The 25,211-nt window shown below is 39.2% G+C and overlaps 2 protein-coding genes across 2 annotated transcripts; both read right to left on the reverse strand.

Moving 5' to 3' along the window:
- Window positions 1–1,948: 1,948 nt before the first annotated feature.
- slc17a6a (solute carrier family 17 member 6a) lies at window positions 1,949–16,733 on the reverse strand. Its single transcript, XM_084733914.1, has 12 exons — window positions 16,339–16,733; window positions 14,646–14,901; window positions 12,970–13,088; window positions 10,206–10,320; window positions 9,101–9,188; window positions 8,830–8,916; window positions 8,100–8,242; window positions 7,864–8,013; window positions 5,635–5,767; window positions 5,443–5,553; window positions 5,220–5,347; window positions 1,949–3,708 (listed from the first exon to the last, which is right to left on the reverse strand). Exons 1-12 carry the CDS (start codon window positions 16,422–16,424, stop codon window positions 3,379–3,381), a joined length of 1,746 nt encoding a protein of 581 aa, XP_084590040.1. The 5' UTR covers window positions 16,425–16,733; the 3' UTR covers window positions 1,949–3,378.
- A 3,919-nt stretch (window positions 16,734–20,652) lies between these two features.
- On the reverse strand, window positions 20,653–22,677 carry LOC146316577 (P2Y purinoceptor 3-like). Its single transcript, XM_084734086.1, has 2 exons — window positions 22,612–22,677; window positions 20,653–21,702 (listed from the first exon to the last, which is right to left on the reverse strand). The coding sequence occupies exons 1-2, from the start codon at window positions 22,675–22,677 to the stop codon at window positions 20,653–20,655; spliced, it is 1,116 nt and encodes a 371-aa protein (XP_084590212.1).
- Window positions 22,678–25,211: the final 2,534 nt, after the last annotated feature.

Genomic DNA, 25,211 nt, shown 5'->3' on the forward strand with positions numbered 1-25,211 from the left:
AATTATTGGTGATTTTTTTCCATTTGGAACTGTATGTACAATTTAGCACATTCTGCACACGCTTGTTTGTCAACCAACACACACACAATTTCTTCTGCGCATATGTAATTCAGAACGTGAAAAGGATGAGGGGAATTGGATAATTTACTTGTGGTGAAAGGTACTCTAAATCGAGTAGTGAGCAACACTGTAGTAACCAATGAAGTGCACAGCAAACATAAAAATATAAACAGTGACCTGATGCTTAGTGTCACCTGCTCGCACTCCCAATACAGTACCAGCTTCCTGGGGTTTGGCTAACTATCATCCTTGGTTAGTACCACTGCTCACAAGCCTGACCCTGCCAACAATGGCTGATTAAAATGTTTTAATGTGTTTTGTTCATTGTTTTTTTTTTTTTTTTAGCAAACATGGGAATACTAATTACCAGGAAATACAGTGACAACTATGCGGTAGCATGACCTTTCTTGTCACCAACATTTATTCTGAATCCAAACCTTAAAACTCCAACACACTCCAGACTTAAACAGTATTGATTTGTCATGCAATTAGATTTAATGCAGGAACTGGGTCAATAGTTGAATGTGTTTGCATGTAGCATGTTGAGCTCAGTGGTGTAGAGGACACAGTAAGAGAAATCAAGGTTTGCTGCAAGTATGATATTCCACATTACACATCATGCATTCTCACAATGTATTTCCTTTTCAGTCATGCCTCTGAGCTTTCTTTTTCTGGCACAATTCAGAAAAGTGTGAGATGCTGCAGCGAGATTTAATAGGTTTATCACGCATTTATGCACCTATATGACACCTCGACAGCTGCAGATTTAACGCTGCATATTAAAGTCAGGACTCTTTGGGAAGACAGACAATGATCCTGGTTTGTAGGGATGTAAACTTCAGTAAGAGCATTAACATTGCTGCTCTCTCTCCTTTTACCAATTACCAGGCCACCAGTTCCAATAGTCATCCCTTGGACTCAAGAGACCTCAGTCATTGATTTACTAATGAGGAACGTGGAGAGAACAGGAGATGCATGATGCTGATGGTAGAAGGTGGTTAACTGGTTAGGTTGTCTGACTCCAGTCTCCAAGGACCACTAACCTGCAAATAAACAGCTGACTGTACTACAGTATATTACATCAACACACAAGATGAAAAGATGTAGGGTTGGTCTTACTGGATACTGAAAACCATAGTCTTGCAATATCCCACCACTGATTGACCGCCTGGGGATTTCTAAATGCAAGGTAGCTGCTTGAACGGGAGCAGGAGTGACCACGAACAAACCTACATCCCTTACATCTTGCCTAACCAGAAACAATTCCCTCCCCCTGTACTCCTCGTTAGAAAGCACATGATGTCACCACGCCGAAATGAAGGGCTGCCCTAAAGACTTTGGATTGGTTGAACAATTATTTTTTTTATAAAAGAAATATTTCCACCCGGTTTTAGCAATGAAAGCTGAGAGATTGTCCTCAGTCTTTGTTGAGCCAAGTGTTTAGAGACTTGTGAGTACACAAGTCTATATGCACCATCGCTGTATTATGTAGTTTATTAGCCCCTAAACCGGTCCCTGCTACTTCCAAGCAGCATCACATTTGAAAAAGTTTTTTAACCTGAGTCAGGCCACACAGTTATGTCTGAAATACAGTAGTATACAGCTGTTTAAAAAAAATAATTATTATTCATGAAAAACTAAATGTAACGTAGTAAGGTAAAGTTTACTTTTATCTAAGTACATTCTTACACAAGTCCTTAATTTTATTCCTATAATATAATTAGAATGTATCAGAATATTAATACATGTGTATAAGAGTAACACTTCAAGAAACATGAGCACAGGATCATTGCAATTCAAGATTATTCCCTTAAAAAGAAAAAAGTATCACGAACGAAAAAATGGTATCAGAACATCTCAAAAAAGATGACTAAGAATGACAAAATCGTGACTTTTGGTTGTTTTTTTATATAAAATGATATGAGTATTTTATAACACTTTTTGACATCAACATACCTCTTCATTAAACACAATATTAGAAGCCATAAAATCACATTTATCTGTTTTACATAAACTTCAGGCACAAAGCCGCAATAGCATCTTTTGGTCATCTTAAACATTCTTATATATTCATATATTTTTAAACATCCTTGCAGATTTCATACAGCAAAAAGAATAAAGTGTTCAAATAGCAAATAAAGTCAGGTGGAAGAGCCATCTATTAATTCATGTGGTCCACTCAAACTTGACAATATCAAAGTGTCAATAAAGTACTTTTGGTGACGATGAGAACAACCAAGAAAACACCAAGAGAGCACAAAAACCTGGTTGTTCATATACAGTACTGCATTCCTCGCTGCGTCATGAGCACTAAAGCTGGATTCTCCAGACACTAGTAATTTGTTAAAACACACACCTTAATGTTGATCATCACATGACTCCAAAACAATTACAGTTAGATACAGCAAGCCAGCGTTACATTACAAAACAGAATGTGATGGGTGGCGGCTGGTACACAGAATTTATTGCAGTGCACACCAAACATCAATAAACAATGTCTTCTGAGCAACCGCCTTCGAAACTTTTTTGATTTGTCTCACATCACGACTGGAACCTGATTATGAAAAGTTCATTTTATTATTTATCATCATGGCAGAAGACACTTAATCTAAGAACAAAGCGGTAGGCAGGCTGAATGAGGACTACCGATGACTGTGAGGCGGCTGCATCTGAAACATTGATCTGAGCAAATTCATGCAAACAAACACACACTAAAACTCTACGGTTCACTCACGCTATTTTTGTCATAGTGTATTATAGGCCTTGCTTGAGAAGAAGAAGACCTTTTTTGCAAGCAGACATCTCCCTGAAAAGGTACTGTCCATGAAAAATATGGCCTTTTATAGTAATGTTAACACAGATCAACGACCCAAAATCCACAATAGTCTCACAGAAACAGTATACAGGTATATACAGTACATAAAACACATTTAAGAAACAGAATAGAATTTTGTTTTTGAATACTTAGTTTCAGTGCAATCAGAGTGGTATTTCAGAGAAAGACCCTACGTGATGGTCAACTGCAGTGTCATCTGGCTCATGTTGTTCAAGTAGAGTGATGAGGTTTGGGATAAGAAGTACAACACAGGCCGCTCTCTGTATAGTGAAGCCCTACAGTAGGTAGATGTGATGAGAAACGTGAGGATCTAATGAGGATTGTTCTGCATTGCAATGAACTAATTCTTTACACTGGCTTTTTGAAACTATTAACCGTTTTACTTGAATACACAGAATGGATTTAAATATCTAAGATAATGCTTTTATTTGTGCAATCCGTGACGGAGAGTCTGTTTTTCAGACTCACCACAGCTGTCTGGTTTAAGAGTAGCCACGCTCAGAATACATCTTTCCCGCCGGTTCCTGCACATACTCCTCCGTTTTATCCCAGTCCTGCACCCAGCCTCCGTTCAGCTGCGCAGTGGCCCCGTAGCTTTTAGCTGGACCGCCCATCGCGCCGTAACCCTGCGTGATGTCGCCCGTCTCCTCAGCCAGCTCATCCTCATCGATGAAGCCGCACTTCTCCTCGCTGGTGTCTTCAGGGTCGGCCCATGGCTGTTTCTCCCCAGATGCAAAGAGTCCATAAAACACCACACCCCCGTAATGCACGAGGGAGGCAATGAGGAAGACGTACTGCCACTCTTCCCGGGTCTAGAGGCAGAAAACAGTCAGACTGAGTCACTTCTTAAAGGCCCTGATGATGGAGTAATATTGGCAGATGCTTTTAGTACCAAAATAACCAATGTGGCTGTTTACACCTGAGTGTATATAGTCTAGCATGGCAGAGACATGGACCCAGATGTCCGGAGCCAACAACACTGTTTGTCCCTGGGGCTGCATGTCAGAGATAAACCATGATTTTTCCTAAACCTAACCAAGTACAGGTGTCCCAGATTCTCTATTTCAATTAGGGGTGTTAATAGTTGGGTAGCTGCCAGGTGACTAGTCTCACCTGGAGGCAAATAGACACTCTGATCAATATATTTTCTCAACTGACTTCTTACCATGAGCGTTGAGTTCCTAAAGGTTCTGCCAAAGCTTGAACAGTTTTGATTATTTTACATGAGTGATTTCTGTATTTGTGGTTTTGGTGGGGAAAAGTTGAGTCGATGCATCTCTGTGTACTGATTTAGCAACATTTGAGTCACAATCAACATTTGAGTCAGAATCTCATGATAGTTGCACTTGTGTTGACAGGCCAGGTCAAACTACACCCACTCCATCCCGATGGAGCTTTTGAGTGTGGGAGACACAGTGAAATGAAAAGAATTTGTCTCTTGTTATGTGTCAAATACATGTCCACAAAGTATTTTGAGTATTTTTATATCACAATGCCAAAAACATGAACATGTTTTTGATGAACTTGGAGGTGTTTACATAAATTTAGCTTATTATTCCAAAACTCCAATGGACTGAAAAACGTCCCATTTCAAAAACAAATTTCCCACTGCTCCAAAGACCCACTGTTCCGAAAATGTAGTCTCCCTGCAGTTAGAGTTATTCTGACATTGAAAATTTGTCTGTGACAGTAAGCTCAATTGTTTGGTGTATGGTCAGATAGATACCCTATTAAGGGTAAAATCCTCACTGATTAAGCACCATGGAGACAGGCAGCAGCCATTAAACTAAAAGTTCAGGAAGAGTGTGTATTTTCAAAGCAATGGGCAATGGCTGTCAGGATAACGGGCTGTTACACAAATGGGCTTACAACCCAATGTTGGAACAGTGACATCTCACCCATATAAACCCCACTTGACCATTAGCTTGTAAGTAGCTAGCAGAGTGATGCATGTGTTTGTTTGCAGTTCCAGATAATGCAGATGAGATCTAAATTATTCATTTAACCATTTTCTACTTCCTGATCTAACAACATGGGTGAGGGAAGTGTAGATTCATTCCACAACACTGTATTGCACTGTGTTCATGAAGCCATGACCACTTTTGAACGATCCAAAATAGGCCTACCTCACAATTTATTTATTTATTTATTTATTTATTTATTTATTTTTTTTTTTTTACCAAACTTCACCTTTAATTGTTGCACATTTTGTTTTGAATATTTAATGTTACAGAGAAATACTCGAGATTCAAAATTTCTTTTTCAGGGGCTTTAAAAATTCCTATCTGCATTAACATTCACTGTATGCATAGAATTGACTCACCTTGTTTTTGGTCATGGCTCCCACTATTAGAGGGCAGACCATCCCTGACAGGGTACCCACACCGTTGGATATACCCATGAGGATGCTAGCATAGCGAGGGGCGATGTCTAGATGGTTGACATTGAAACCTGCAGCAACAAAGAGTAAATTTTCTGAGTTTTGTGCTCCTTTGGACGCCATAAAACTCATAAATTGAACTAGAATCCATTGTTTTCAGACTCACCTGATATTGCAAATCCACTAAAACCCACCGCAAGAACTAAGAAAGAGATGGCCACGCCCTTACTGTGAGAGTAACCAACCACTAATAAGAGAGTGGCCTCCATACCGAACCCTGAAAACAGCAAGACATGAGTTAACTGATGGACTGATGAGAAGAACTTAACAGACTGAGACCTGACCATCAAAGCCTCACCTCCACAGTTCATGATTTTCCGGACCATAGTGGTGGACATGATGTTGTGAGTCCGCAGGTAGTCGGCTAACTGGCCTCCTAAGGGCACGATGATGGTCATGACCAAGTGAGGGAGTGCTGACAGTATTCCAACCTGAGAAAGCATCAAACACTTGTCTGAAGCAAATGTGACAACTACAAAGAAACTGTCATAACAGAAGAGATTGTGTCTGTCTCAACCTCTGTCTCCAGCATCACATCTGAGCAATAATTCAGCTGCAGTAATCACAGCAGCTGAATTACACCTGCCAAACCAGCTTGATTCATGCTTCACACTCTCCATGGAGGGCAAAGATTATGACATTTTAAGATTAGATGGAATCTGTTGCTTTGTCTGACGCATTAACTCACTGACAGCGGGAACAAAAAATGACCAAAACAATAAGAAGGCATTTTTCTTCGTAAGTCAGTGTTCAAAGCTATTATCTAAAACAAGTTAAAGATTATGTCAAAGGAGTAAGATTATTACAAAGTGAGGGACAGACCTTTTTCATAGCAGCCATATTGATATGAAACATTAAGGTAAACACAGCTGTGAATAATACTAATTAGTGTTTTATTTAGTGTAGCAGAGACTTTCCAGTGAGCTCACATGCACAATAGCGGCACCCTGACTGTGTCTGACCTGAATGGAACAGAACCTTAATTAGTATCACTGGTAGCAGCTATGTTTACTCTACTGTTTCACATCAAAATACTGTAAAAAAAAAAAAAAAAGTAATGATGTCATGAAATATTTTCAGTTTGGATCGATATCGTTTCATTCATCTGGCTGAAACTGATTTTTAAGTCAAGGAAAACCATTTCTCTCCAAAGCCCAGCTTATGGCTGCAGACACCACAGACACGTAGTAGTTCTGTTTATTCTGCTTTCTGGAGTACACCTGCAGGACGCGTTCCACATATGTACTAGATGGTCATCTGTGGGATTGGCATAGAGACCCAAACTGGTGGTACGTGGATGTCCACACTCGTGGATGTCCCAGTTTTCATTTATTCGTTAGTCACAAAAAAGAAAGCCAAAAAAAAAAAAAAAAAACACTTCAAGCCACCCATTTCAGAGCAGGGGATTGCTGCTACATGGACCTATTCTCTTGTAAAACTGATGTCACTGTTGCATTGCCCGCTAAGTGTGCTGTAGCTGCTGTTAGCTACTCAGATCAATTTGCAGACCTATTAGACTGGAACACAGCCTCTGAGACCAATGGAGGCCAGTTTGATGACAGGAAATACAGTATTGAGGTGATTTAACGCTGTAGTTGTTACATCACACGGACCCTCACGGACTCTCCTGCGCTCACAGATGTGGAAAGTATAATTCCAGCTTAAAAAGGCAGCCACTTCACTCTACAGATGTACTTGTATTGAGGAGCTTGTCACCAGCTGTGCACACAGTCACACTGACAGACTACATTTTGTTCTTAATAACAAACAATAACAGCAACAGAATTGTGGAATCAGCTGAGTCTTTGTGGAACACAAAGTAAAACACTATAACACCTGCTACAAAACAGGAACACAGATATAATGAGATTTGTGTCGATGAATCTGTGCATGCTGAACAGTTTCCATCATACTACTAAACTCATACATTCTGTTATGTTGACTCCAGTAAAACAATCCTACAACAACTTCTTTTTTACCCCAGTTATGGTCACTGGAAGTTGTGACGTCAACAGTGACACTGATATTTCATAAACTTTGAAAATGATCTATGCTAACTTGTTGTTGTCTTATATATATCCAGCAGTTACATAGCTTCATTTGGAGACATGTTTAAGGTGTCCTGGCAAATAAAAGTCTAATATTCACTTTCTTTTAGCTCTGTTTTTGGTCTCCACCATCTCACAAGAGAAATATATGGCTTTATAGTTGCTAAATGCTCAACTGTGTTCACCATCTTGTCACTAACTTTTTCTATCAGTCTTTTGGTGGTGTGCAGGTGTTTTTAGAGCTTTTCCACTGAAAACAACTGCCTAATGGGGCAAAAGCAACACTATGAGAGCAGTGATAGTGAAGCAAAACCGTGAAGTTGCAATGAGTTGAAACTTGTGATAAAGTTCTGTAAAGCCAAGGGGAACCACAAATACAGGTGATAATTCTCTGTTTTTAATCACTACAAGCTGAGTTTGTAATCTAATATCAAGTGATGTTGAATGATAATTTAGGGTATTATAAGGTATTTATTTACCTTGCTGATTTCAAACCCAAACACCTCTTCAAAGTATGCTGGCTGGCTGATGAGGAGCAGATAAAAGGTCCAACTCCTGCAGAAGTTGGCCACGATGATTGCATAGACGGGCATGGAGGAGAAGAATTTCCTCCAGGGGGTCTTGAATTTCTGTTAAATCAAACAGACAATCAGTGGATGTAAAACACTTGTTGTAATGTTACAAATCAAGGGATAGGTACAGACTGAGAACTCACCTCCATTGCACCCATCAGCTGGGCGCTTTCACCAATGCTCTCCTCGATGTAACGACGCTCCTCGTCAGTGATGGTCGGGTGCTCCGCTGGGCTCTCGTAGGACACAAAGATCCAGAACAAGTACCAAAAAATCCCGAAGCAACCTGAAGAGATCAAGAGAGGGATCAAACACTTCAGTCATCACAATCTCAAGCTGTGCAGCCAAATGTTGCACGGACCCTCAGAAGTTTGTGTTAATTTCTAGTGGAGATCCCAAAGTTTCTAAAGATACCAGAAATGTCAGACTGAAATTTGGGGAAATGTGTATAAAATGATGCACAAGATATCAATAATGACCTGGATCAAGCAGAATATACAGTATGTGATACTGAGACTGAGGAATAAGATGATTTTTTCCAACCTTAAAACATCTTCACATATCTAAAACATGTAGTTTGCTAGCATTGTGAAGTAGGATAGGATCATTGGAGTTGTTGTCTTCATTGTTAAATTGTCACTGATAATTGCGGATGAAAATCTGACAGGTCTCGGGCAGAAATCATGTTCATGGATGAGGTGATATTAAAGTTTCGTATTGAAGGTATTGAAAACACAACGATTCTTATTGTCAGGTTATTATACACTAATAAAAACATTCAAAATATATTCCATGTTTGCCACAAACTGCCAATAAATCCCTGCAGGTCTCTAAGATGCTAAAATTAAATCAGTCCATGACAGTGAGACTCACCATACACATAGAAGACAGAGGACCACCCTGTGTACTGAACCAGGATCCCAGCCAGAGGCATGGCTATCACTGCACCAGCGTAGGATCCTGAAACAAGATGAAACAACATGATGGAGCAGAATTTGATCCTGGCTGCAGGGCTGTCCCAGTGTTTAGCGACAAGTGTGTTCAGTACACGTTTACATACATTTTAGGAGCAATATTTTGTCATTCTAAACCTGCATTTCAGTGCAGTTCTCAGAAATAGGACTGTGTGTGTGTAGGTTTGTACCACAGAAGGAGATGGTTGCGAGACGACTTCTTTCCAGCGGTGGAGCCCATTTACTCCAGATCCCATGGCAGGCTGGATAAGTCACTCCCTGCACGGTGACAAATGACATTAGAGTCACATATTAGGAGCATATTAGCATCATTTTTCAATAAATGTAATCTGTTTTTCTCAATTTGATGCGAATAATCTTCTTGTAAACTGTTTGGTTTGTTAAATTCAATAAATTTTACATTTCTTTCCCTGCTTTCACTCAACAGGATTTACAGGTGAAGGTATCCTGCTTGATTGACATGGTCTGATCTCATTTGCCAAAGACGTGCAAGACAAATTGGAGTTAATAACAAACAAACTGACGTGCATTGTAGCTGACCTTTCTAATAGAGACTAATGGGTTAGGTGTGAGTCGGTGCAAATTCAGGCTGACTTCCCACTTCATGAGAAAAAAACTGAATTGCTCCCATTAAATCTTCATTACACACTAAGTGGCATACAATCAACTATTGATAGACACAAATTGCTGGGGCTTGCAGTGGGAGACACCCTGAAATGCTAATGTTTAATTTGCAGTAATAAGTCGATGGGCGCTGCACACAGGCGGCTCCCTCTCTCATGGTCGTGAGCTGCTATTGAAACGGCAGCATGCAGCAAAACAAAATAACAAAAGAGGATGACCTTGAGTCTGATAATAGCATCTCTCTCTGAAATCTTTTTCTTTCTGTGGAGCTGTGGGCGCCGCCTGCATCAAGTGTTTTTTATCTCTTTTGTTCTATGTGTTTCTATGTGAACATGGAGCTCTTTTAGCCAGCTAAACCAACATACGTAAGCCCAGCTATTCAGGGTTTTATGCTGTTTGTGGACTAATCTGACAATTGTATACAGTATTGTGAATGGAACTTGTGCATAATAGGATTCATTTTCCAGTGCAAGTGCAAATAAAAAAGCGAGGGAGTCCAGTATGAATGGAGGATTTCTGTAAAACGTTGTCAGACACAGAATGTCAGGACAATTTCATTAGGGGTCGAGTTTAGCTCTCAGCTTGATAATGAGGCATCATTTTTGAGCGTTTTAAAGGTCAGGATGTGATGTGCAAACTGTGCATCAGTACCTCCACCAGCCCTTGTAATATCCTCACAAAGATGACACATCCATAGTGCACCCGGGCAGCAGATGGGATGAACATGTTCAGGGTTGATGTCAGCACGATGGCAGCCCCAAAAACTCTGGATAATAAACAGCATGTTGAGATTATTTGTCAGAATATTTTCAAAACGAGATCATCTTATTCAACAAGGCAGCCTCTCAAAGAGATTAAAACAGTGAATGAGTGGTAAAATATACGATTCAGTGTTAAGGGCTTTATTTCAATTAAAAGAGCAGGATATAGCTGTTACTCGTTCTGAAATAAGTACTGCAGTCCAAATAGCAAGTTAGAGCCATTGATAGTGTATTAAATAGGTTGAAATCCTATTTAATATACTGTTTATGGCTGAAGTGAGTTCTTTCCCCCTGCTCCTTTCTTCTCCAGATGCAAAGAAGCTCAGGCAGGCTGCAGGAACACTGCAGGAGTGCAAGACAAGTGCAACACTATGATATGACGATAACAAGTGGCGATGAGTCCTACACTGTAAGTGGATCAGCTGTTTATGACTGTCAGTTGTCTGTCAATGTAAAGCGAAGCCCATTATCCTGAAAACAAAAGCCCACCGTTTCAAACAGACAGTCTGACAGGCGGTAACACGTTGTCTTACTGCCTGACAGACTCCATTAACATATTGTTCAATGTAACCATTATGAACATCTCCTTCTTCTAAAAGATTATTTATGATTTCTTACAACTCATACAGACACTAACTCTTTCTGTGAGTGTTAGCCATTAATTTTAACTCGTGAAACTGGCAAACTAAAACAAAGGAGGAGCAAAATCACTGATATTACATTATATAATATATATTAAATTACAATTAATATGTTACAGATTTATCCTTTAGGTGTATTTAAAATACATATCTGATTACTTTTGAGCCTCTTGAAAATTACATTTTGCTGGGTAAAAAAAATAAAATGCAATTTGTAATAAAATATTTTAAGAGCTTGTATTTGAAACACTTCAAATACATTATTTAATATGTCATTTATTTATCAAACAAGACACATTTTTATTCCCAGGTTTAAACAGTAGAGAAAAAAGGACATCAATTAGCTTAATCACAGTCTTTGTCTAAACACAAGTGAATCACGTCATTTCCTGTCAGGTCCAGCAGCACACTCATTGTGAACTACCATACTTCAAATTACGTAAATAAAAATCTCCATCTGCTTCCTTGTAATTAGCAATCATACTACTCACTTTAACCTTGGCTAGAAAAATGGCTAGTTTAATCTGATTTCAAGGAGGATCTAATCCGGTGGCAGGCATTAAGAACAACTACATAGAACCATTCGCCCCATATACCGAAACTGTAAGTCCCTTTGGCTCTTTGCTGCATGTCACCCCCTCCCAAAACACACTACTTCTCCCCCTTTCCATATCTTCAGCTGTCCTGTTATTAAATGCATAAAAGCTAAAAAAAAGAAAAAAAAAGAAAAAAGGTTAAGTTGAGGTTACTAAATTCCAGATAATATCAGCTTGTATATAATGTATATTTGTATTTTCAAATTCCAGATGACTTAGATTTTGTATAGACACATTTCTTATACAGGTCATACTAGTTTTTGATGTATTCGTAACCGTCTCTGGATTCTTTACTACATACTGGAAGGATAAAGGCTGGTGAGGAAGATAAATCAGTCCTAATTGGACGGCACACACGCACAACAGGCAGTTATTCAGCTTCCAGGGGAGTGAGGAGGACAGGAGGTGTTTGCAGCAGAAGGCGTCAGTGGGCTCAGCTGACTTGGCATGATGAAGCTCTTCAAAGATTTGCATCTTATTTAGGCCCCTTTTCCCTCATGAAATGTCTAACAATCTTGCACAAAGACTCATACTGTGACCTTATACTGCTTTGATTGCTTTTTATCTCCTCCTATAGCACCACTGTACATTATTTTCTAATAGGGGTTTTACAGATTTAGTGTTATACTGTGTTTTTAAGACACATTGTCCATTGTTGTATGTTGCTTTACTCCTTCTGTCTAATTGTAGCTGAGTAATCAGTTGTTGGTGAAATTATGTGGTATAGAGGCAGTATATGACCATTGAAATCATACTGCAATCATTACTCAGATCCACATTTCACACCGGGCTTTGGCTGATGTGGTTGCCATGCCTCTGAACATAAAGGATTAGACATGGTGGTCCCATGGGAGCTCATTAACATGAGGAGGCACGCCTGGTGGGCATCAGCCAAATCCCCAGTTTATCTGCTGTAAGGTCAGACTCCTTTTCTTCAAGCCATGAGACCGACACCGACTGAATAGGACAAATATTACACCTACATAAATTAAAACAGGAACACATCTACTGCAGAGAAACTGATACTCAAAAATAGCTGTGTTTCGATATAATGGTATTGCCATTAACCGTGATGTTTTAAAAGTGAAATACTGATACCATGTTAAGAATACACACACTAATATCATATAAATAATGTAATTGTACTTTTTATACGCTTTTGTTCAATTATTGTTACAGACTTTCCGTAACCCTTGACCTTAAACAAAGTTAAAGATGAATTTGACTGATTATTTTTTGCTGTTTTGTTCAAGTTTTCTACAGATAATGCAATAATATTGTAATCCTGAATTCCGTTGGCCATTATATTTGCATAGTGAAAATCTAATATTGTAACCCCCCTATTAAGAGATCTCTTTCTTTATACCCCACCCCCATTATTTGTTAGGGCTATTTTTTAATGATCGAATGCAGTTACCTGTTTGCAGCCAATCTGGAGGATATATACCCTCCAGGAATCTGAGTCACTATGTAGCCCCAGAAGAACGATCCATGAATCATCCCCACGGTCTCTGGGTCCCAGTTGAATTTTGCTTTCTTTTGGACACACAGAAGTAAAGACAGAATTTAAACACTTTCCCTTTTTTGCTCTGGTAAAATTTAAAACAGGTGTAAAACATTGAAACAGGGGCCTATTTATTAAAAGTGTAATCTAATTTCTTCTTATCGAAGTGTGAAATACTGACAGTAGGAAATATGTTTAGAAAGATATCAGATTATTATTATTAAAATATCAGATTTTTTTTGGGATGTTTCAACACCTTTGCAGACATCAGTGGATACATAAGGTGATGGATCAACTAATCAAAATGCAAAATAAACTGACTTTTAGGAAATTAAAAAAAAAAAAAAAGTGAGAAATTGCAATAAGTGGTAAAATTCCTGCAATCAGAAACAAGCTAGAGTGATGACACTGACTCTGCACATGCTCAGTAGGATTCTCTGGAGCGGAATCATTTCACCTCACCAAACGTTTTCAATAAAAAACTGATTTTGAGGAATGGAAATTGCTTTTTGGGTATATAGTATTTTTCTTCTGCTCGCTAAAGTTAAGATTACTGCAAATTTACACTTACACATTTTTTTTTTCTCTGTGTTATCGGCTAAAAATAAATAAGAACAGCTATGCTAATATATTTAATGCTATAGCTGGCATAGAAGAATTTATCATGGTTGTTTTACAGTTGCCCCAAGCCACATGGCCCAGTGTCATATTTCAGTAAATTTAAATAGAAAATTAATTAAATTCAAATTCAAGTAATTAAAATCTAGTTACAACCAGAACAGCTGCCTAGTCTTCTGCAGAAATAGAAATAAGCTTGTGCTTTGACTGCAGACGATACCTGACACCTAATCCTTATATATATTTAAAAAAAACAAAAAAAAACAAAACTTAAGTGACATTTTTAAATACTACTGCAGTAATATAATTACCTTGAGGTGTGCTTTTATTTGAAGTACAGTGGGCTGATATCACTGATTATTTTAGTGGTAAAATTGCTTGCATGAAATTGCATGAAATTTAATATTATAGTGTTGTTCTTATTAGTGAAAATAATATTATCAATTAGTGCACATATATGTTTCTTATTAAAAGATGACCAGTGTATTTTGAGTAAACACTGAGTTATGAAGGAAAATGTGAAAAAACTAGACTACAGCTAGACTATATATTAGTTGATAAATCGATTAGCTGTCAAGTGTTCAATTAATTAACAACTATTTTGATAACTGAGTGATTGATTTGATTTTTTCCTGAAAAAAAAAGTCAAAATTCTCTGATTTCAGCTTCTAAAAGGTGAATATTTTCTAGTTTAGTCTTCTATGACAGTAAACTGGGTTGTGGACAAAAATAAGAAATTTCACAATATTTTCCACAATTTTCTAATATTTTATGGAGCAGACAGCTAATTGAGTCATCGAGAAATCGTCAATGAAAATAATCATTAGCTGCAGCCTCACTGCAGGACAAAAAGTCCACACAGACTCAGCTGATGTTCTCCAGGACTTTTTTTTTTTTAACTGTGGCCCTCGTCACCTATCAAGGTTGGGTTCTGGTGGGGCGTAACTAACGGGGGCGGAGTTTAGAGGCACCTCTTTGATGATGATCTTGCCGTTTTGATGGATTGTGCTGTTATTGACCATGCTGACGATGGCCACACCCAAGTTACACCGGATACCGAAGGAGATGCAGAAGCCGAGCCCGCTCAGCATCGCGATGATGTATCTGCGCGGCAGCCCGAAGCATGTGCAGTCAACCAGGGGCTTCTTCCTCTCCTGCTCCGCCGCGGGTCTGCCATCCTCCGTCAGCTCGATCTGCTCACCTGTCTGCTGCCGCTTCTCCAGCCGCCTGCACCACAACAACAACCCGATCACATGCTCTCTTTTTCAGCTTAAATTCAAATCTCGACACTTGGATGCATACAATCAAACATCCAGGCAGATTGAGCAGCTTTAAGTGGAGTTATCAGTGGAAAATATAAAGATTTTGATGATTTTCTGCAAAAACACCATCAATAATCCTCTGTGTATTCTCATATATTCATCGACATGCTTCTTATAGGATATTTTCAGCTTATATCACAGAGGAAATTGGCTTTCATCTTTACTTTGTGCTCTTTCAACGACAGGCCTCGACAATCTCTTCATTTTCCTCTTTAAAAAAAAAAATCTCAGGCCCCTCAAAGCCTGCACCTTTCCAATTTAACTCAAACTGCATTTTTTTCCGTTTCGTTTCCTGCTGAAATTCTCCATGTTGCTGTAAAAGAAAGGCTCGTTGGCAAACGAAGAGAAAATGACCTTAATACCGCATTGCAGCAATATCAGCATCACCGTTGTTTAGAGTTCATTTTGCGCTGTTTATTCTTTAATTACATCTCGTGAATATGGCGTTGGTATTCTGCTCTGGCTTTCACCTGAATTTTGTGCATAGAAATGTAAGCTTAATTGAAAAACTAAACACTGAAATGTGAAGGCCTCATCCAGAGGCCTGCTACAGCTTAAATTAAACCTACAGATTTTTTTCCCCTTTCATACATTTGAGTCACGTTTCTGTGTGGCAGCTTGGAATCAAATTCAGCAACTGAAAGACATTTTAGAGCCAAAAATAAACGAAAAAGATGTGTGCCTGCACAAATTGTCACTAAAATATGTGTATGCCTAATAAAATATATGTTTCCAGCTTATCTGTCTAAAGAAAAATCGGTTTTCCAGCCTAATACTAAATTTTAGTCACATTTTCAATGAGAATTAAAACAATTCAATTTTATACATCTGAAAAACAGTCCCTCCACATCCTGCCCCCTTTCTCTCATTTTAAAACTGTTTGATTTACAGTTTTCTTTTGGATTACGTTTCATTTAGCTCCTTGTGACAGTATAAAGAATATAGGAAGTCAATTGGTAAGTCCATCGATCTTGAATTAATATAGATGGATACATAAGGTAATAGATATCCTCCGACCTTGTGTCACGACTCGCTCTGTTTCATTAATTATTAAAAAACACCCACAGCTGCTGGTGGAGGGGCTCATCCTCCAGGGAAATATCTGATCCTTAAATATTCGGGCCACACGACTCTGCTTCCAGCATCCTGTCCGTGATTCATCTCATAAAGAACAGATTTCCCTCCTGATTTCATTGTAATCCACTAATAAACACATTTAAAGTCAACACACGTTTTGTGTGACATGTTAACATCTGGGTATTTTCTAGTTTTAATTTCTCCTAAATCGATATAATTCTGTGATTTAGAAAAAACACAGAAATGTGAATTTCTTCATCCTTACCTGTACAGGTTCCCGAGGGCCTTTCCTGCGATTTGTTTTAGTCCCTCTTTAGAGGTAGGGAGAGCTCGCTCCTTTCCTGGCTCCATATCCAAAATATCTTAAAAAAAAATCTATAATACTATAACAAATGGAAGTGCTGCATTAATGAGCATATTGTTGAGACATTAATCCAAATAGCACGCCTCGGTCTTTTGAGCAGAAAACGTCTTTATGTCCTGGGAAGATCGGGCAGAAAATGGAGAAACACGTTCAGTCAGAAAGAGCTGCTTTCACAGTCACAAAACAGCAGTCAAATAAGTCCGCTTCTGCCTTGCGCAATGTTAATCCATGCAGTGCCATCTTAAGATCCAGCCAGCGATAAGAAACCAGCAAAATAAAAATTAAAAAAAATAATAATAAAATAAAACTTGATTGTTTTATGAGAAATCGAGGTGTGAAAAGTGAAAAAATGTGGAGCCGGTGCAGGTTGTCGGAGCTCCGGTCTAATCTGAGGTGAGGATCTCCGGTGAGGCAGCAGCCGGAGGAGGTTTGAGCAGCGCGGACGGACAGCGCACAGCTCATCCACCTGTCTGTCAGCAGCTCCGCCCTCCCTCCGCTCCCTGCTCCTCTCTAATTCAATTACTACTTCAAAATCTGTCAGCGACCACTATTACCAAATTACATAACCTCCCTCCTTCACTTACACCTAACAGAACAGGAGAGGGTTTCAGGATGAGCCACGACCACTTATAAATCACTTGCTGCAGCACGCGGCCACAAAGCAATCACCACCACACCTCCACCCTCCATCTACATCCGCTTATAGCTCTGTTTTAGTTTCATCTGAAAGACAGCATTAAAATTTCAGAGACACGTTAACTGAAAGCTTGACTAAATTGAATAAATTTGAGATTCTAGTTTTTTTTTTTTTTTTAAAGACAGACGATTCACGCGTGTGTAACCAGAGTACAGTATGCAGTCAACCACGCAGAGGCAGTGTTGTGTTGCGTGAGGAAGTTTAAGAGACCAGAGCTCAAGAAGAAATGAAATGAAGAATTGGAAACCATTGTTACATACAGTGTGTTTATCTGATTCCACCAATTAAACAAATCAGGTGATTAAACTAAACTCATACTCAGGTTTTATACAGTTTTATTGTGCTTGAGAGAAGTAGGGGAGAGCAGGGATGAAAGTACAGGGGGGGACGTTTGCAACATGGCCATTTTCTCTTGAAACACAGAAGTCAAGAAGTCCACACAAACCTACCACTAACCCCGTCATTGAATCCACAAGCAACTTCCAAGTCCAATCCAAGAGTTAAAAGCCAATAGAAAAAAAATATTTTTTTTTTCACCTGGAAACTAAACAACATAAAACAGTCTGTTTTTAAAGTCCATGTAAAGACATTTCAGAGATTTACTTATTTACACAGTATACATGTTAGAAGACTAACTAAAAGACTTTGAACTATATAATACTGAAATGTGGAGTTTTTTTCTACCAGTCCTGTGTTCAGGACTTTTTTGCGTAGCTCAATGATGCTGTGGAGCCATATGCCCTAGTAAACTCAAGCAAAATAACCATCATAAACACACATTTTGTTAATCTTTTAGTACGAATCTATGCAAATTCAGGTTCTATTAGTATTTGACACTTCAGGAGGCATCAATATTTTGTGCCTTCAGCAGACAAACCTCCAGTTTTTCAGAGCAGAGAATAACGCTTATTTTTCATGATTTTGAGACTTGATGTTATATACTTGTAAATTTTTTAATCATTTAAATTTGCTTGGGTGGTTCATGTAGTGTGACAAACTCAGAGCACATATTTATGACTGCTGTAGACGGACTTTAAATGTTAATGTGTTGAAGATTGTAAATGTCTTTGATGGTTAGACCTTTCCGAAGGATAAGTATCAGTGGAAGTTAATTTGTCATGCTGGCTTAACTTAAACATATCTCTGCGTAAAGAGGAAAATACAAAAAAGTTACAAGAATAAATAATACAGACAGGCAAAAGAACATTAGGGGAGACCGGGGAGTGTTGTAACACTGGGTTAATTGTAACACTACCAGTTTGACCAATCAGGAGCTCGCAGGAGAAGTGTCATGTCTCTGTGAGCAACATTATGGATTTTAAAACAAAAAATGATTTTCCAGTAAGAATGTAATTTTTTCATCAAGATTATTTTTGCCTTGTTCTCTTTTTATTGTAGACACAGTTGTTTGATTTGCATAACCTTAAGTAGCAGTTTCTCTGGTTTAATATGATGCTTTGCAGTCGTGCTACCTTCAAGCCCACATGCTAAAACTGTTAAGCATGTCATGGGTCTTCAGGAGGAGGATTATCGTAACAGTTCAATAAAGTTCCCATGAAACAGCTGGTGTACTGCTGATTGGTTACTCGGAGGGGAGAGACATTGATTGGCGTTTACAGTAGCTAATAGCACTGTGCGTTATACCCCCTGTTTACTGTGCAGCTAAAGTGGTTCAAGGATGTAAAGCTAGGAGGGAGAGTGGTCCTCTTAGCTGATTCTTCCTGGACTGAAAGCTCCCAGTCACACATCCAGACCAGTGCTGAGCTGGTTTTCTCTCCAGGTTTGGCTCCCAGCACCCCCAGGCAGAGTCACAGCTAACCATGCTGACAGCAGTTAGCGGTTAACTAAGTTACTGTAGTAATGAGCAATTCTATTTTTCCACTAGAAAACTCTGTAAAAAGCTGTGGTTCTGTATTCCCTGTCCATCTCAGAGGCTGTTTGTCCCAGTGACTGTCAGCATTGACAGAGCTCGGTTCTCTTTTCTGCTAATGGCAGCTAACAGTTGCAGTTAGCTACTTAAGTAGTCTCGCATAGCCAGACCTCTCTTCACTGCACTCAGCACTGGAGAAAAGTCTGGCTCCATGCATACACATTCTGCTGTAAGGGAAAAAAAAACATCCTGTCTTGTTTGCATTGCATTGCATTTCCAATAAAAAATGTTCTGGCGGCACTGAGCCTGGTAAAGCAATGGTACCGCAGTGAAAGAGTGTCACGGGGGAATTTGTTTTGGTGTCACATTTGCACGTCGGGAGGTGAGCTCTGGCATTAAAATGACTATATCACTGCAAAAGAAAAGTTAACAGCTGTTAGCTAATGGTAACACTCATACTATTAGCGTCTCAAACACTACCTTGCTATTCTCAGCATGTAGGTTGCAGCTCAGAGGTTGTTCTTGTTTTCTGGGGATTCTGAAAACGAAGATAGCAGATGCTGCAATGGTGCTTGAAGCAAGCGACCAGTGGCAGGATTTACACCCGCAGTTTGCATTCAGTGACTCAGACTACTACTTAAGCAACAATTTAGCTAAAGTCATCTGTCCATCATAACTCTCTTATTAAATAAATGACAGTTGAAGCTAAGGACATCAGAGGGAAAAAGAGAAAATATGTTCTCCATGAAATATAATGCAGTTTCACCCAAATCCAAATATTTACAAAGTTGTGCTTTCATACAGTGAGACCCACTGCCCTGAAACACAGGCTGCTCCGGTGAACATACCATGTATTATCCTCACATGTTCCACTGCATCATGAGCGACAAAGCATTTCACTGAAAGCAAATTTGGAAATGCCCCAGAGTGCAGGATGAGTCATCAATCGTTTCAAACCGTTTTGCAGGAAAACAAAAAAGCTCTGAATTACCATTAAAATACAGACAATATCTACAAAACAGCTTTTTTTTGTCATTGTTGGGTCATATATCAGCATTTATGAAGGTAGACGTATGGTGCATACATATGTGATAAAAACAAACATCGGTTTTTACTTTGTGGGAATTTAAAATGTTGACAATTTCTGCATTGTGTGCATGAAAACTCAAGTGTGTACACTGTCAGTCCTCAAAGTCAAATCTACATTTGACTCAACTGTGACAGTAACTGAACCCTTATGCAAACATTCAGGTATACAGTCCACATACACAATTAAAGTATTTTTGTCACTTTAAATTGTCCATTTTATTAAAAAATGTCTATTTTTATTCTTCAATAAAGCTCTTTAATAAGTCAGATACTGTGGTTCATAGTTCAGCAAATTACCTCTCACTGTTACATCTTTCCCCAGCTAGTGTTACAACTCACCCCAGTAGTGGGGTAGATTGAACCACATCAGCTGTTTGTATTTGACATTAACTCAGTAGATGTCCAAGCGAGTTTTATCTTTAGTCGACAAATATGTGTGCCATGGATCAAAGTTTGAGAGATCTAGCATAAACAGCCACTGAGTAACTGATGCTCAAGGAAGAAGTGTTATCATCCCCGGTCTCCCCTACTGTTTTACATTTGTACAGCTCATTGGGATCTAGGTGCAGGCACAGGCAGGTGTGACAGTGGCTGTCCCCTGTCTTGTCCTCACCGTCATGCTGGTCCTCTTAGATATCATGGAGGCCACCTGTGTGCCTGGACACTGAGAGAACACGAGAGTGAAGGTGTCGTGAAACTCCTTCCTGAACTGTCCGCCTATGAAGCAGGTGAACAGCGGGTTCACGCAGGTGATGAGGCTGCAGAAGCACATCTCAAGGGCGAAGGCCAGGTCTGCACGCTGCCAGGAGGCAGGGTTGTCGGGGTACACGGCCCGCATCACGATGGCTGCGTTTCGGCTCAGGTGGTAGGGCAGGTAGAAGAGGGCGAAGAGGACCAGCACTGCGCTCAGCACCCTGCGCAGCCGCCGCTGCTTGTGATGTGGGTCCGGGCGGCAGGGCCTCTGGCGCAGCTCTCTGACGCTGTACAGGCCGCAGTAACAGATGGAGAGCAGTGGGAAGAGGAAGCCTAAGATGGAGCAGACCACCGAGTAGGGGAGGCTCTCCCCGGTCTCACTCATTAGGATGTACAGGGTGCACACGGTGCGGTTGCTTCCGGGACAGGTCTGGATCACACTCATGGTCGCAACAGGTATGCTGAGGAGCAGAGTCCCCACCCACACCGACACGCACAGCACGCACGTCTGCCTCCGGCCCAGCAGCACCAGGGAGCGCAGCGGGTGCACGATGGCCAGGTACCTGTCCACACTGATGCAGGTGACGAAGAAGATGCTGAGGTAGAAGTAGTTGTGGTAGAACATCCTCACCCCCCCGCAGAGGGTCGGTCCCAGCTTCCAGTACAGACGGTCCAGGTGGTAGTGGATGAGGAAGGGCAGGGCCAGCAGCCACGAAGTGTCCGCCAGGGTCAGGTTGAAGAGGAACACCGTGCTGCGGGTCCAGCGCCGCAGCCGGTGGAAGAACACCCAGAGGGAGAGCAGGTTGAGGGGCAGCCCGAGGATCAGCACCGCCAGGAAGAAGGACGGCATCACGTAGAGCTGGACCACCGGGAGACCCCGGTGTGTGTCCAGGTTGCAGAAGGCTTCCTCTGGAGGCTGCACGGTCAGGGACACACACTCAGTTAAATACATATCTATCTATCTATCTATCTATCTATCTATCTATCTATCTATCTATGCATATACTTCATATACTATCAAATATACTTGTTTTTCACTTGTTTTTTTTATATACTAATCTGCAATACCTAGAAAAAGTGTTCTGTATTCTAAGTGTATTGTAAATTGTGTACTTTTAGGAAGTATACTAAACTGCAACTAAACTACAACTAGTTTGCTTTTGAAAAGTTTTTTTTCATGTCCTTTGTAATACACCATATGCTTTGAGAAGGACACATTAATTTTATATAATTAGAAGTGCATTTAAGTATGCTTATAAAAAGTGCACTTTAATAAAGGTTAATAGAGCAGTGTACTTTGAAAAAGAAGCACAAAGAATGAATAATCAAGAATCAAGCATACGCTTGATTACATATACGCTCTTTTAAGTGTACTAAGTATACTTGAATTTGTTCCACTTTAGCACATGAAAGTACACTAAATATACTTACAATTTTCTACAGTTTAATTTTAATTAATATATAATTTGTCCAAATTAGTTGCTCCAAAAAATCATTAACACGCTTGAAGTATACTGATGATTAGTCTGCAAGTACGCTCAAGTTCGCTAAAATTTAATTTAACATATTTATTTTTCACCAGGTTGGAGTTTATAATGACAGATTGTATTCACTGTCTTTATCTAAGTTTATTTTAATTGTGAACAAAAAACCATTAAAGATATGAACGGGTAGCTGCTCTTATAGAGAAACATACAAAGTTTATCAACCGTTCTTTCCCATAATTACAACCCTCTGATAGAAATCTCTATTTGTCTTTTCATCTCTATCTATCTTAACCTAATAGATTAAATGTTTAAAATCACAGCGAACCTTTCCAACCTACCTCAACCTGAGTGTTGCCCATGTCTTTGTTGCAGTGGCTTCTCTGTGTGCCAAGTGAAACAACCATGCCAACATATTTTGGTGTAAAACACACCCACCAGCGAGAGCAAACACTGAATAGTTATCAGTTCTCTCAGGCCATCTGTTACGTGAAAAGCAACTTTCATGTTCTCAGCAGAGGAGGCTGATGGCCTACAGTATTCAGGACTGACTTTCTCATTTCTTACTATTATACAGGAAGATTAAAAGTGACATTACGGATTGTAAAATCTGTTACAGTTAAACAGGGCTCAACTCAGTTAAAACTGGTTTACAGCTGGTTCCTGTTCTGCAGAACAGAAACAAAACAATAAGATATAAACATGCAAACGTTCAGAGAGGAGAGGACTTTAAATGACATGGATAGATAGTGTGGGTTAAATCAATGGTGACCAGATGAGGTGAAATTTGGCTGGTTACAAGATGCATGAATCATTATGCACAGGTGACACAGGTGACAGGTGTGTTAGGCTTATTTTTGACTTCTTTTTATCATATAAGATTGCCATTAATCTTTAGGAGGTCACAAACACATTTATTTTAAAAAACATATTTTTATCACACATTTCTTTGGCACTACTTGCTGCAATCTCTGTCATCAGGTTTAAGGTTTATAGGTTGAATGACATCAATAATCTTTTATTCATGAGAGCCTAATCAGTGCAAAAGACAAGTGAAAACACATCAATAATACTCTGATATGTTTTATAAAAACAAACAGGACATTTTTAAAAACAGCAGGAAATTATAACCTGCATGAAAGTGATTTGATCCGAATATTTTTAAGGATTAATTTGTTGTTCATATTATCTATCACTGTATGGTTAGTTTTCAAGACAAACAGGACAGGATTCACAGTTTGGGACAACTGCTTGTATTTCAGGACTGTCCTGATCTTTTCAGGATGTCTGGCCACGCTTGTGGTTGCATCGTTGCATTGTTGTTGTTGCATTTAACAATTTTCTCATATTTACAACATTTAGGACATCCTGACTTTAAAATACATATTACACTTCATAATTACGTCGACTTTATCCTGTGACTGCATTTCGAATTATACTGTCATTGTAAATTTCCACATTTCCACACATGGAAACATCCTCACTTATTCTGGCCTCTGTATCTCAGCGCAGTCTTGCTGTGGCGAGTTGTTTGTTATTCTTTGAAGCTATTTTCATAGACACATTTCCTCTTCATTTCAGTGATAGTACAACTGTAAGATAACATGGCATCAGTTCTTCTTTTTACTCTGCATGGCCATTTTCAATTAATGAACACTTCCTGACATATGGAGCAGGAAGTGTAGGCTTACATGGTATTATATGGCATTACTGGAGTGTTCATTATGCTCATGTACAACTCTCAAGCACGTGCACTCAAATACACTTATCTGTATCAAAGTATATGTATATCTGTATCAAAGGCTTTGCAAAAAAAAGCAATAATATCCAAAACAATTTCTCAAGTTGAACTGGTACTTTATTTTGGAGATTTGTCTTTGTTAACGATACACATTTGGATACAGGACAGTTACAAAAAATGCCAGAAACAAATGAACAAGAACATGAAATTGTAAAGCATACAGTAAACAGGTTCACCGTTTTTTCCAAGCATGGTGACGGTATAAAATAAAATATTATTACTAAAGCATAAAGGAAGACATAAGAAAAAAAAAGTAGATTTAAAGAGATGTACAAAGGAAATACGTTTAAAAAAATCAAAATATTACATGTATTAAGGCATCAACAGAGATTAGTTTAGCTGAGCGCAGGGCATGTAAAGGGAAACTGGAAGAGTCAAACGTTGCTCTCGGCTAAGTGGTCACATCTACATGCATCTCAAACAAACACAGATTTAGTCACCTGAGTTTGTAGCACAGCCAGCCAGCTATCTGACCTAAACTTCAAATGCTTCCACAACAGATACTTCTCATATATTTCGATCTAGGCAGCCTAACAAACATCAAATGTCCTTCATATAATTAACAACAAAAAGCTACATTGTTTAAGCTCGATATAAATATCAACTTCAGAACAGAGAACTCCTTCTTACCTACAATACAACTCTTGTCCCATTTAAATGAACAAAAATTATCACACTCCAAAACACTGATCATGAATACGTAGAGTGGTGTGACAACAATTAAAATGACATATTTATGTTTTGGTAGTCACGTTTCATTAAGTGCTTTGTGCAAAATAGAAAAAAAAAAAAAAGAATGTGTATCTTTCCTTCTCTACACAGCTGAGGAAACCAGAGGCACAAGAACTGGGCGATGGCTGATGTGCTTTGTGTAATGGAGCAAACATAGTTCAGTAGGCAGGGGCAGGCTTTCATTAGCGTCAACATGTTGGTAAACAGAGGCACATTAAAAAGGGATCTCTTCACTCTCTCAGGGCTTTTCACTTCTCATCTCCAGGAACAAGGACTCACTGTCAACAGTCAACATGCACCAGGTGCTGCTGCTCAAAAAACTGGCCATTGGAGGACACAACCTGTCCTTACTCACAGTAGTAACAGCAGCACAGATTTGTCTTCATAAAAAAAAAAAAAGCTAATTCA

Source organism: Lutjanus erythropterus, chromosome 13 (assembly GCF_056507025.1).
Source record: "Lutjanus erythropterus isolate fLutEry1 chromosome 13, fLutEry1.hap2, whole genome shotgun sequence".
Lineage (NCBI taxonomy): Eukaryota > Metazoa > Chordata > Actinopteri > Lutjaniformes > Lutjanidae > Lutjanus > Lutjanus erythropterus.

Bases quoted from the DNA above. Each gene is read 5' to 3' on its own strand.
- LOC146316577 (XM_084734086.1), bottom strand. From the start codon at position 22,677: ATGGTTGTTTCACTTGGCACACAGAGAAGCCACTGCAACAAAGACATG. The intron at 21,703-22,611 runs GTAGGTTGGAAA...CTGACCGTGCAG, and splicing joins TGGGCAACACTCAGGTTGAG to CCTCCAGAGGAAGCCTTCTG.
- slc17a6a (XM_084733914.1), bottom strand. From the start codon at position 16,424: ATGGAGCCAGGAAAGGAGCGAGCTCTCCCTACCTCTAAAGAGGGACTA. The intron at 9,189-10,205 runs GTACTGATGCAC...GTCACCGTGCAG, and splicing joins TATTACAAGGGCTGGTGGAG to GGAGTGACTTATCCAGCCTG. The intron at 5,554-5,634 runs GTGAGGCTTTGA...TGCTGTTTTCAG, and splicing joins GAAAATCATGAACTGTGGAG to GGTTCGGTATGGAGGCCACT.